General features: G+C 32.3%; 1 protein-coding gene across 8 annotated transcripts; it reads left to right on the forward strand.

The window, feature by feature from the left end:
• The first annotated feature begins 1,650 nt into the window (after nucleotides 1-1,650).
• LOC124847592 (short integuments 2, mitochondrial-like) lies at nucleotides 1,651-11,103 on the forward strand. 8 transcript variants are annotated; one of them, XM_088091850.1, is made up of 8 exons: nucleotides 1,651-3,476; nucleotides 3,731-3,844; nucleotides 5,133-5,402; nucleotides 5,483-5,702; nucleotides 5,805-5,875; nucleotides 7,916-8,012; nucleotides 9,766-9,983; nucleotides 10,390-11,103. In XM_088091850.1, exons 3-8 carry the CDS (start codon nucleotides 5,175-5,177, stop codon nucleotides 10,639-10,641), a joined length of 1,086 nt encoding a protein of 361 aa, XP_087947976.1. In that variant the 5' UTR covers nucleotides 1,651-3,476; nucleotides 3,731-3,844; nucleotides 5,133-5,174; the 3' UTR covers nucleotides 10,642-11,103. The 8 variants fall into 8 exon arrangements, with proteins under 8 accessions (XP_087947976.1, XP_087947977.1, XP_087947975.1 ...); XM_088091851.1 differs by having other exon boundaries at nucleotides 1,651-1,967; XM_088091849.1 differs by having other exon boundaries at nucleotides 1,651-1,872.
• Nucleotides 11,104-14,018: the final 2,915 nt, after the last annotated feature.

The following is a 14,018-nucleotide window of genomic DNA, read 5'->3' on the forward strand; positions in this document are numbered from 1 at the left end:
AAACGCAAAAACACCTTCAAATCAAAATTTGATTGGTTCAGTGAAGAGAAAATCTAGAGAGAAGGCAGAGAGAATTTTAGGGCAAGGGTTCAGAGAGAGAAAGAAAGCTGGCAAAATGAAGGAATTCTGATTTTTAGAAAACCCCTTCCTAAGGTCATGGGTCCTTAGCTTATGGGCTGACTACCTCAACATAAGGTCCAATAGCCTTATTATTTTCGGCTCTTACAAATTTAGTATTTTTTTAATTAGAACCAAATTTATTTGTATAATTGTTATGTAAATATTTATATTAAAATCGTGACTAACAAAAAAAATGTTAATAATATATAATAATGTATGTTAAAAGTTTATTTTTTAAAAAAATATCAGTATAAAATTTATATAAATAATAAAATTTGTTTTAATTTGAAGAAATATTTATCAAAATGAAAATTTAGAAAAAAAAATAGAATATTCAAAATGAGTGTTCGAGAGGTATTTTCGAATATGGTTTTGGAACACTTTTTCACATTTTGTTTTAAATACCCCAAACAACTTCTTCTTCATGTTCTTTTCCAAATTTTCTTTATTCTTCAATCCTTCACCACTCATCAAACAATTACCATTCATATTCTTCTTGTACCTCTTCTCTTGATATGGTTAGGTGGTTAAAGGTGAGGATTATGAAAAATGGTGTGTAATGGGAAAGGATAAGAAATATGATGACTATAATGGAAGAGTCATCCTTGCTTTTATTCTTTTACTTTTTTTTCTTTAAAATTGACGTTGGCACATGGAGTGTAATAATAGAGAAAAACGATGAAGGGATGTGCATGTTAGTTTGTAATGCTGAAAAGGAAAGGATGAAAAAATTTAGAATTTTTAATATATTTTTAATAAAGGACTAAATATGTTTTTAGTCGCTGAACTTGAATGAAAAATTAGAATTCATCTCTATATCAAATGTCTTGAGCTTTTATACACTTTGGTTCTCGAACTTTATAAATGAATTAATATAGTCTTTGTAATCCAACTACATTAACACTTTTTAACATTAAAAACGTGTTTTAGGATCATGTTTGAGTCGTTTATACTATTTTAACCAATGTAGTTCAAATGTGAGTTTGAAACATCGTTTAATAAATCCAAGAAAAATATCGTTATTAAATTAAAAAAGATTATATTCATTTATTTTTAAATTTTAAAGACTATAATATATCAAAATTTAAAATATAGATAAATTTTAATTTTGCCTCTAACTTCACTTACTAAAAATACAATTAAAGAATAAAATGAGAATATTGTAATATTTGAGAAATACAATTAAAGGATAAAATGAGAATATTGTAATATTTGGGATGTCGAAGAAAAAAAGAAGATGAAGAAAGAAGTAATACATATTCATTCCCATTTTCCAGATGAAACTTTGGGTTTAGTACAACATTACTGCACGATTCTAATCTCTAAAATTCTCGCTTAACTGAAAGAGCATATATCATACTTAAAGGAATTGTTAAGAAAGGATTAGGAGGACTCGACACAATTTACTTTAAAAAATTTAAACTAGTTTTACTAAAACCTGTGGAACATTTCAGTTTAAATAAACTCAATTTATTTTATTTGTACTACAGTTACGAGTTAACTACAAGTGTGGTTTAGGTTTAGGTTTTTTTATTCCAGTTATATTCCTTTCTCATTGTGTCAAAGGCTCATTTCTTTTGACGACTCGCCGCCTTTGAAGTCTTGTTGCCATCGAAGCCGCCGTCGAAGGTTCACCGCCGTCGAAGGCTCGCTGCTGTCGTAGGTTTTGCCGCACTCGTCGCCAAACTATCGAAGGTTTTGTCGCACTCTGCCGTCGCCGAACTTTCGAAGGCTCTACCACCGTCAAATAGTGTAAGAACACTTCTTCTTTATCTAGAAGGTTGTAAGAACACTCCTTCTTTAGCTCCAAAGAGAATCAAAGGCATATATCATTCTCCAACCCAAAGGTACGAATGTTTTCCCGGATAAATAAAAGTGGAAAGCTATGCAATTCATCTGATGATCCAGTGGTGGTAACAGTTAATTTTCTTTTACATTTTGTGGGAGGATTAATTGTTTAAAAAAATATGATTTTATTTGCTTTTTTTGAATAATGGTAGATTCTGAATGGTGTATTTGGTTGAGATGCATTACATACCTTTCTACAGTTAACTAGAGAATATTACTAAAAGATATAGTTCCTCATATATTTCGCGAATCTGGATTTGTGAATGATGAGTTGGGTTTCAGACATAGTAGTATTCCACGTTTTATCTAAATTTTGGAGATATTTTGTGTGTGATTAATAACTGCTTCATCAATTGGTAAAGGAAGAGCAGAGTGGTATGCTACAGTTCAGTGGTAATAAAGAAAGGAGGAGAAAGATGGAATGGAATGGGAGTGAGTAGAAGTGATATTAAATAGCCAAAGGGAGAGCAAAATTTTTTGTTTTTTTTGGTAAAGGGAGAGTAGCATTGGCAGCATATTTTGGCCAATGGAGAGCAGTATACACAACATTTTTTATTTATAGAAGAGAGGCAGTCATGACTCCACAGTTTTTAGGCATTGATTTGTATGGGGTTACTGATGGTTTTTAGGCAATGGAGTGAGCTAGGCTAAGTAATTGGGCTTTGAAGGAAAAAAATGGGCTTAAATTCTGGGATTATATTGTGACTGCCAAGCTTTTAAATTGGTATAAAACAAGTTCAAATAAATCTTATAGGATAAAAGTTTCTTAACTTAACTGTTGCATTGACTTTGTTTAAAAACAATAAAGTTACATTAGTACTTCAATGCTTTTCTCTCTGTTTTTCTTATATTTGCAGAGATTTTCATTTATGAAGTAATATTTAGACTGAAAATAGTGGAAGCACAAGATTTGAATGTGCATTTGGTTTGGGTTTTGTTGAAAGTTGAATTGAATAATGAAGGTAGAAGAGTTTGTTTAGAGTTATCTCATATATAATAGAGCAAATTATAATTAGTGTAGCTCTCTGCAGAATTAAATGAAGTCAAAGGGGAGTAATGAGATGAAACAATGATAATATGAAAAGTTCTGGTTTTGTTCTTTCTTCAATCAAAAAATAAAGGATGGGAGGTTGTCACGTTTTCATATGTTTTACTAGTCTTAATAATGATTTATAATATGCTTCTTTTATATTTTCTTCGAACCAATTTCAGTTTGCAGTTCAATTAGTGGAATGAACGAAAGAGGGGTTCTTTCCTTTTTACTATATTATTATTATAATTAGAATTACTACATAATTTAAAACAGCTTTTTGTTCCCCTGAATTTTCCTTCTTTGACTTGAACGTGATATAAAAATACTTCCATCAATTTATTCTTATTATTAGCTGAAGCCATTATTGACGAGAACAGGGCCTAAATTTATGAAACCTCCTTAGTCAACATGCAAATATGGGAGACTGCAACATAAATTACAAACTGTGCAACATTTCAACTAGGGCTGGGCAAAAGTAATTGTACTGTACTGAATTATAGTTAACTGTACTGAATTATACTTAAAATTCCCTGCTGCAACACTTTTGACCAAAATTGGAAAGTATTCTTCTTCACACAGTTCTTAATAGTCCTTAGATACTTCCAATTAACTTATTTATTCTTCCTTCCTAGCACTGAAAAGCTTTATAGAAATATTTTATAGAAAAAAGAAGTCTCAAGATCAATATGGGAAATTTTAATTATATCTAACAACTCTCTTAATTTCCAGGTGACTTTTGATGATGATAAATCAAAAACAGTGGATTTCAATATTATCCACCATCTAATCCTGATTTCCAAGTTATTGAAGAAGAAAATCCTCCACTGTTATTGAAGAGCCACGGTAATTCTGGGTCCTGAATAAGAAATTATCACTTTCTATTTGATATTCTTATTTGTTTGTTTGATCAATTAGATGCTGAAAAGGTGGTCTTCCCTTTGCATTCAACCTTTTTATGTAGCTTAATTTCCAGTGATCTACTTGATAATTTATAATGGACTGCCTTTAAACATTATAAGTGTATGCTAATATTGCTTGGGTTGTGAGACCATTGTAATGACAGTGACAATACTTTTGTGAAAGTTGTCGTGTGCATGCAACAGAAACTCCTATAAACATGGAGGTGTTATATACTTGTTTTTCTTCACTGGTTTATTTATATGTTTGTTTTAATTAACACATGTAATTGTTAACCAATGTTGTTAACCGGTCTCCTATTAATTTGGATGATTGAAGATCAAGAAAGAAGCACTGATGTAAGTTCTCTAATTAATATCTTGTCCTTGATTCTCCTGCGTAGTTTTAATTATTTTTTCATTGTGTGGTTCACATCCATTATTGTCAGAGGAGTAAGCTATGATAAAAGTTATCTTGATGGGAAAATGTATGCTTCATATTCTTTTATAAACATTTCTAAGGGTAAAGAACAGTCTAACAGTGGTCATAGTTTGATCAACAAAATTGAGGTTGCAGCTATCTCTGAGATTATTAGAAATCTTAAAAAAGGTTACTTTATTAGAAATCTTAAAAAAGGTTACTTTCTCTCTTACTGCTTCTCTTCTGTCATTGATATGTCATTCGAAAAGATTATTGTCAAAGTAAAATCTCTATAATCATAAGAATACAAGAAAAGAAAATTTTACGTGATTAATTCATTTTTCTATTTATAAGAGTTTTTGAAGACTTTTGATTGGTCCTGCCTTTTTCTGCTGATCCTTTGCGTGTAGTGATGGTTCATGTTCTGATACGGGGTGTATTTTTATCTGAGTTTCGGTTTTTACATGCTGTTATTACTTGTTTAGAATCCATCTCATCGGGATGTTGTTGAACCCTTGCCTTCGTATGGCCGAGGCCTTGAAGTTCCCAGGGGAAGATATCATAGCTTGATACATGTTACATGATGTAATTGCCTGTAATTGAGAACTGTTTTCATCTTGCTATATATCCTTTAGGCTCTAGGCTTTAGCTTTAATTCTGATCTGTTTTCACAATGCAGAAGCATGTATATTTACTGAACTTTGAACTGCACAATAAATAGTTTACTGAACTGTATTGCAGTGTAACTGAACTAACATATAGTTCAGTTTATTTGAACTATTTTATAGTTAACTCTATTTGGTTTATAGTACAGTGCAGATAGTGCAGTTTGCCCACCCCTTTAAGTTTAGGAGACATGGCGTTCAACGTCGGCGGAGGAGCTATCAACTGGTTCCCTGGCCACATGGCCGCCGCCAGACGCGCCATCCGTCAACGTCTCAAACTCTCCGACCTAGTCATCGAAGTCCGAGATGCTCGACTTCCTCTCTCCTCTGCCAACGTCGATCTCCAGCCCCACCTCTCCACTAAACGACGCGTCGTGGCACTCAATAAAAAAGACCTTGCCAACCCTAACATCATGCATGTAAAATCATCACCATCATCAGTATCCTTGTCATTGTTGTTTACCTGTTAAGTTATTCACGCGGCGTGTTGTTGCTACAGAAATGGACGCATTATTTCGAAACGTGCAAGCAGGATTGCATTGCAATAAACGCTCACAGTCAGAGTTCTGTGAGGAAGCTTCTAGAGCTGGTGGAGTTCAAGCTGAAAGAAGTCATTTGCCGGGAACCGACACTACTTGTGATGGTGGTCGGTGTTCCCAATGTTGGCAAGTCTGCTTTGATTAACTCCATTCATCAGATTGCAAAGTCTCGCTTTACAGGTAATAGTTTCGCGAATTCGCGAAACCATTGACTTGAATGATTTTTTTTTTATTTTATTTTATTTTATTTTGTTTTGGAATTGAAGTGGTGTTCTTTGATAGCGCAAGAGAAGATGAAGCGTGCTGCTGTGGGTCCGTTACCTGGTGTTACTCAAGACATAGCAGGATTTAAGGTCTGGTTGACAAACATGAACATAAAATTAAACCAGATGTTCAAGTTATAATGGTGAAAAAATATACTAATTATGTCCTGCTTAGATAAATTTATTCAATAAGAAAATAAGATACAACAAACTTCTCGTGTAAGCTAAAATGAACATATGTAATTAACTTTTATATTGCCTTTCTCATTAAACTTTCTCAAAAACTGAGACAAATAAGTAGATTGTGCCTTGGTTTTTTCTTTTCTTATTCCTTACATATTAATACTTAGGGAGAATTTTATGTAATGAGGACCTTAAGGTTGTTGTTTTGATATAGGCTGCCTAGGTTCAGCCACTTTAAATGAAATTAAAGATAGCTGATCTATATTTCTCAAGTGACTAAGTATTAATATTATGCGTACTCTGTATTTCTCTAGTTGGTGGTTTAGGTTTAAAAGTTAATTTCTGCAAATGATATAAATGATTACTGTTTTTCTTGTCTCTAGTTTCTAGTTCTGTTGCCTCCACGTGCAAACACATTATTTTATGTGCTGCAGAACTACAATTCTTGTTTATTCCATTGTGATTCATTGGAATTAGGGCATAAGTTTATGCTAGAGACAAGGCTTCCTTTGTTCTGTTTAATGTATCGATGCTCTTCCTTGAGTGTGTGTTTTTGAATAGCATATTTTAGGGGTTTTACTTTTTGTGTTTTTTGGAAGCTCCTTGGGAAAAGCAGCTGATTATCTTCAAAATAAATTGAAACAGCATCATTGAGTTACATGAATCAAATTTAGATTCATGTGTCTAATAAAAATGTTTTCATTCATTTTGTTAGAATTATTACATCTATGTATCATCATTAAGCCTAAGTATGATGTAGTGTGGTAGATAATTTATTAGTTGTACCTATAGTCAGTACCTAGTTTTGCACTGTAGTGTCTAGTATAGTCTCTTAATTTTTCATGTACTCGTGTATCAGTTTTTCATTATAAATAGAAGATTAGGAGAGGGATCTCTCAAGCCCTCCAAAATATATTTCTCTGTTTTTAATCTTAAGTCATTTGAATCATGGGTTCTTGTTGTACTGGTTGGTATTTTAGTACACATTCATATTTTGGAGTGAAGTACTGGTTTTGTTCTCACCTATAGCGTCTGATGTTCCAACTATTATCTAATTGTGTACTTTTGCAATCTAGATCAATAGGGTAAACATTCCTAATTGTTGCAAGGGGCAACATGCTCCCTGTTAGATAAGTGAACAGGGATCATGGAAGAAAATAGCATGAAAGGCAAGCAATACGTTATTGCCTTAGCTGAAGCTTTTGGAATAGTCAAAAAAACGTGCTGGGGAGAAAAGGGGATGGATGATAAACAACTTTATGAAATATTGTTTTAACCTTTGGTTGATAAAATGAAAGAAAATGTGACATTTTCCATGTTTTTCGTGATGGAAGTAGTAAGAGTCCCAAGATTAAATGCACTAATGATTTGAATCAGTTTTAAAACACAATTAATTATTTTCTCTCTCACACACAAAACATGAAAGCTTAACGAAGCTTGCCATTTTAGTAGGAAATTCTTTAAAAAATACAAGTGTAAATAAATGTAAGAATTTCATGAGTATATATGATTTAGACCTTTTTGTTTGAGGAAAAGAAATTTATATTAGTGAGCCATACGATCAAAATATCGTACCTACAAAGTATACCCTTATGTACTGCATATATAGTTGTGTATTGTACTACATACTGGTTAGTTACCCTTCCTTGAAAATATTGGAAACCTGCTAACTGTTTCAGAAATAGGTTTTATTTTTTGTTTTGTCAAGATATTTTTGAGAGATTATTATTCTCTTCCATTCCTAATTCCTGAAAGTTTTTAATGTTGGCTTGATTATTTATGATTTGGCATATAAACGAAGAAAGTATTTGCAAACGAAAAGGTAGAAGGAAATCAATGCATATTCTATTTTTTTCCTGCATTTTGTTTTATAATCCGTCTGTCAATTGATTCTATTTTTAGTTGGTGGTTCCATAATTAAACAATGACTTTGACCTGATGTTTCAGATAGCACATAAACCAAGTATATATGTCCTGGATTCCCCTGGGGTATTGGTTCCGAGTATCTCGGACATAGAGACAGGGTTAAAGCTGGCTCTGGCAGGTACTACGTCTTTTAAAATTTATCGTAAATATTTCTGTCATTCGTAAAATTTGACATTGTTATCGTGGTAATATTTGACATATTATTATCGGAGCATGACTATGTTGACTAAAACTATGTTCTGAAATTACATTTATTTATCCCCAACATGTTTGATTCCTGTGTATTTATTCAAAGCCTTTTCTGGGAGCTATGTTTGTTTACTGGAATATGAATAAAAGATTTAATTTGATTTTTTTCTTCCTGCCAGTTTTCATTGTGTCTACAAGCTAGATTGCAAACCTATAATTGCTGCTGTTATTTCTATACATAGAATACAAACAAGACTTCTTACTGATGTCTTGGCTAGCCAATTGTTTTAAAGTAAAATAAGGAGAGTGTTTAAATTTATAAACAACAGTCTTCTTTTATATGATATGATTCAGTGTCTGCGTTGTCTCTTATATTCTTATGTTTTACTTGCAAACCACATTGCTTGTTTATTATTTTATTTCATTTAATCAATTGAAGTGGATGCCTTGGTGGGACAGTAGGAGAGGACAAATTAGTGAATTGTTTTGTCTATTTACTAGGTTGAATTTAATTTTCAGTAGAATCCTTTAACTTTATTACGGGCCTGTAATTTTGAATCTTCTTGTCCCTTCAATGGTCGAGAATCCTATCTCTTATTATCTCATTCCTTAGTTATTAGCAATTCTTGAAATTGGAAAGCTGTCAGTGTTCCATTAGGCCAATCATTTGCGTTAGTTTGAGAACGTGCTCTGTGAAGGATTGGTATGCTTCTCCTGATTCACTATGGGTTACAAGGAGGATTCTTACTATTCTTGTGATTAGGTCTCACATTAATGAACGTAAGATAACCTTGCTAGGTTTTAATTTGAATTTGGCGTTAAATTTGATTAATTTGATTCCATTACTTTTTACAGTGATGATCTATTCCCATTTATGTGGAATTGATTTTGAAGTTGTGGTTGATGTTTTCAAGTAGATACTTTAGGCGGGATATAAAAGTCAGTTGATTGCTCAACTTTTGTTGTAGTCCCATTTTTTTTATTGATTGTGTTTAAACTACCTTTGCATCAAACAATCAATTTCCTTGTTATGTATTTTCTGTTTTCTTTAGTGGACAAAGTAATAGAAGGTGATTTTTGTCTTATTTCACAGCTGGTGGTTTATATACTCTAAATATGGAATAATGAACATTTATTTTATACTCTAATAACTTTTGAGGATCTAATCAATTTTATCGTGATAGCATAAGCAAAAGGGCTGGTTTTAGTCTGTGAATAGGCATTATGGGGCACCCAAGGGCAATGAAAATGTGGAGGTGGCATTTTTCAGTGGGTGGAAAACTTTGTTAGAAAAAACAAAATTATGTAGTTTGAAATCGCTACGAGTAATTTAAAGACTTTCGTGATTGTTTCCTTTTCCGTACTAATGTTCATGGGTAACTGAATTAAGTATCTTTTCAATGTGGCATATTTTTGTCATTTTTAAGCTAACTATCTTTGTTTTCAAGCCGTCATTGTAGATAGAAGTTCTTATTTTTTGCCCTACATCTTACACATTCTTTAGTTATTTTCCCAGACCAGTTTTGACAATTGAATATCTCATTTTCTTACGAGTTCCACTTAGTATGGGAAAAAATGGGACTAGGTAGTGCATCTACAGCGGTTGGGTTTCTGAATATGTATCCTTTGTAGCACGTGTCCTGATATATTATGTCATGCAAACATGGTTGATGAATTGACAGGGTCAGTCAAAGATTCAATAGTGGGTGAGGAGCGTATTGCGCAGTACTTATTGGCAGTTTTGGATACTCGGGGGACTCCATTTCACTGGAAGCACCTAAATAATAGGAGACTGGATGGGATTGAATACGAAGCGGAGGTGAATCATGAATATAGTCTGAAAAATCTTAAGCCAAAGAGAAGAAATCCGCCAAATAGATCTGATTTGGTGTATGTTGAGGTAACAAGCAGCAGTTTTCTGTAGATTTTCTTCTGTGTAATGGAATATCACGCTTTTAACTACCAATGCTGGAAATTTTCACACCTTGGCTGACGAAGTCCCAATTATATTACACTTCCCAGTTGTTTTAATCCCATTATATTACAAATCTTTTTGCCTTGGATTTTTTGACGATGTTTTGTTAAAACCTAGACGATACATGAATTTGTCTGCAAGCACACTTTTTTTGGGAAGGACTTACTGTCTCCTATATTTAGTTCTACTTTGTCTTGCATCTGAAGTTACCAAGGTGTTTCTGAACTACGTTTCTTGCATTTGATGTTGCAATCTGTGATGATGGAAATTACCCACGTTTCCCATATTTTTTTTTGTTTCTTGAAATTAATTTATTCTCATTCTACAATAGGATCTTGTAATGGGAGTTCAGCATGCGCTCTATTCAACTCTAACAGAATTCAATGGGAATGTGGAAGACGAGAATGACCTGGAGTGCCTTATTGACCTGCAATTTAGTGCACTCCAAAAGGCAATGAAGATACCTCACAAGGCTTCAGAAGCACGGTTAATGGTATCCAAGAAGTTACTTGCTCTATTCAGGACAGGTAAGCTTGGTCCTTTCATTCTTGATGATGTCCCAAAGGTCAAGCCTGCAACATAATGTCAATTGAATCTTTCTACCCACCTCTCTTTTTCTGTGTATTAGATCTCCTACCTTTACTCCTTCCCCATTTCTGCTATATGTATTATCTTTCATTCTAAGTTTTGCTGTAACTTGTAAGTAAGGATTAATTTAATTTAGGAAGATATTGAGATTATTTTCAGTAAATGCGGGTAATTTGCCAGCATTTCAGTTCTTAATATTTTCGTTCCCCCAAAAAGGTTTCACTAGTGGCATGTTTGGCTCCTAAGACATCTACCCCATGACCATGGAGTTCAAAGCATGTACAATTTGAAGGATACCTACGTTGAATTTCTTAATTACTCAAAAATTTTCGGTGGGTGGATTAATTGTCATTGATGGATAACTGTAATTGTTGGGCCATCTTCTCAAAAGAGAAGAAGATATTAGTAAATTTGATTATTTGGTTAAAGAAGTAATAAATTAGCTAACTTTTATTTATGTGGAATAATACTTTTATTTTGGATGCTTGCCCTTTTTGTGAAATTATAGTTTAGAAAAATAAAGGATTAAGTTCAACCTAGAGTTTTTGAGCTTACAAAATCAGTATTAATTATTGCATAGAAATAAATAATGTTATTGAGCTTATTTTTTGTGGAAATAATCTTTCCAAATGCATATTTTAGAACAATGTAGTTCAGTATATTATTTATATATAACTATAAAGACTTAATTAGTCACATGGTAAATGGGCCTGTTTTTAGTTTTCGTTTTTAAAAAGGTTTCAATTAGGTTATTTTTTTGAAAATATACTAATGCTATTAAGGTATGTCATTTGTTAATACGTGGTTTTTGTAATTTTTTAAAATTATTTGAAAACTTTTTAAATCTTTTTTGTAAAAATTGTATCGTTACACGTCATGTTTCTAATGTGGCACTTGATATTGTCATGATCAGAGTAATGTCACTTGATATTGTCATGATCACGTGTCAGAATTATTGTTTTTATTTTGATTTTAATATATATATATATATAAATTAGTTTAATTATAATTTTTTTGAAATGAAATAATGTTGTTTTTTCAAAATTAAAACAAAATTTATTATTTATATAAATATTGTATAAATATTTTTATTAAAAATGATTTTATAAAATATTATATTAGTGTTCCTCTTTAAATTAAGATAAAATTTATTATTTGTATAAATGTTATGGTGATATTTTTATTAAAAATGATTTTTTAATATATTATATTATTATATATTATTAATTTGTTTTGGAAATTGGACCAGATCATTTAGTTTGATAGTTTTTAAAATCGTACAAAATTTAAAATAATGTTAATGAGAAATCTGGTATAGCTAGACTAATATAGGTAGTCAGTCTGGTATAACTAGACTGAAAAGTAAGGGCGACAAAATCATTATGTTATATCAGCTCAGCTAATGACCCAAAAACAACAAAATGTCCAGGTGTAGAAAAAATAACTATGGGTATGATTTAATTTTCTATAATACTAACTTCTAGGTATACTAGTATTAGTATAACATATTATTATTGGACATCATGTTCCTATGCAACATATGATTTCAAGCTACAAGTAAAAACCGTCAGTGGCATCTTCCTTGACCTCGTACTCCACTTCGTCCTCTTCCTACTATTTTTGTGTTATAAAAATAAATTTAAAATTAAATATACTATAAATATTGTAATTAAATTCTATTATCTTTTCGATCTTTGAGCATGCGCTCAAGGGAATTTGGAATCATGAAAAATTCTCTTAAATTGTTTAAGGATTTCATTTAGAAGAAAATTCAAATTGATTCAGGTCGATAGAAGGAAATCGACTACATTCCTCAGTGTCATTTGTTCTTTGTTAAAGAAGTTGTTAATTTTTTTTTTCAGACTTTTAAAAAATTACTTGAGGAAATCGGTCCCTTGACCAAAGACATGCACAGTGAGACCATAATAGTAAATTGCAACGAGATAATAATGAATTGCAAGAACAGATCTTGAAATTACAGAAAGAGGACAAACTTTTGAAAAGAGAAGTAGAAAATTTGAAAAAACGGTCTGAAGTTCACGATCTTCTTAGCAAAATGCTTATAGAGGTTAGAAATATATATATATATATATATATATATATATATATATCATAATATGATATATATAAATTATATAATTTGTTATAATACAATAACTTATCTTATTGTTGGTTGTGTTGTGGATTTTCCACATTCTATGATTCTATGTTAAATATGAGGATAGTGTAAGTAGAAAAATTGTGAATTAATAAGACTACTCATGGTGTTCTTATAAAAGAGTATAGTTGTTATTGTTTATGTTGTAGTGTATAGATCTCCTATTTGATAAAGGATTAATTATATTTGAAAGCTTAAATCATGGAGGACTATAAATACATATTATACACTCATGTTTGTTTATGATTTTTACACTAGTGTAGAAAGGACATTTAACGTCTGTTATTTTGTCCTTTTGACGTCAGCTCTAGAACCGATGTCTTTGTGGGTGACGTTAATCAAACGTCGAACTCAAACAGGTCCGACGTCTTTATAGACGTCGGTTACTGCATGACCCGACATCTAAAGGGCTCCATAGATGTCAGTTACTACATGACCCCGACGTCTAAAGGGCTCCATGGATGCCGGACACATTGCATTAACCGACGTCTACTGCAACTCGTGTCTTTGAGTAGCATAGTAGCACCTTCTTCCCTTTGCTAGTTTCGTCATAGAAAAGGTTGCGTCTTTTAGATCTTTTATGGCATTTCAACCGAAAATCGAATCTGGGTCCTTGTCTAGTTCCATTAAAACCGCTAATGAAAACGAACGATGACAATAGAACTAGGCAAGGAACGAAGTTCGGTTTTTGGTTGAAACGCTATAAGACATCCAAAAGACGCAAGTTTTTCTTACGAGGAAACTAGTAAAGGGAGAATGCAGTACAACGCTACCCAAAGACACTAGAAAAACTGCACCAAAACACAACAAAAACTCACTTTAATCGGTTCAAATGAAAGATAATCAACCAAAGACTAATATAATCGGAATACAAGTACGTTTAAACAGTTCAAAAGAGACAAAAACGCACCTGGAAAAGCAATGCCGCAGAGAGAAAAGACGAGAAGGAAGACGATCAAGTGCTCGTAACAGCGGATTTGATGTCTCATTTAACAGCAAACTAGACGTCGGCTCCCCAGGTGAACCGACGTCTATTATGGACTAGACATCGGGACCCTCACTAATATGACGTCCAAAACAACTTTTCATCAGGCCATTTAGACGTCGGATGGCATGATCCGACATCTGTATGGTGGAAAAAAATAACTTTTCATCTACCTGTCAAACATATACATATTCGTTAGGAGGGACACCGATGTCTATATATAATCGAA

This window comes from Vigna umbellata, chromosome 5, assembly GCF_029865625.1.
Source record: "Vigna umbellata cultivar VRB3 chromosome 5, Vumbellata_1.0, whole genome shotgun sequence".
NCBI classification, from domain to species: Eukaryota; Viridiplantae; Streptophyta; class Magnoliopsida; order Fabales; family Fabaceae; genus Vigna; species Vigna umbellata.

Excerpts from the sequence above, each read along its gene's own strand:
- LOC124847592 (XM_088091845.1), top strand. The coding sequence starts at position 5,175 with ATGGCGTTCAACGTCGGCGGAGGAGCTATCAACTGGTTCCCTGGCCAC. Across the intron at positions 5,703-5,804 it reads TGCAAAGTCTCGCTTTACAG|CGCAAGAGAAGATGAAGCGT; the intron begins GTAATAGTTTCG and ends GTTCTTTGATAG. Across the intron at positions 5,876-7,915 it reads AAGACATAGCAGGATTTAAG|ATAGCACATAAACCAAGTAT; the intron begins GTCTGGTTGACA and ends CTGATGTTTCAG.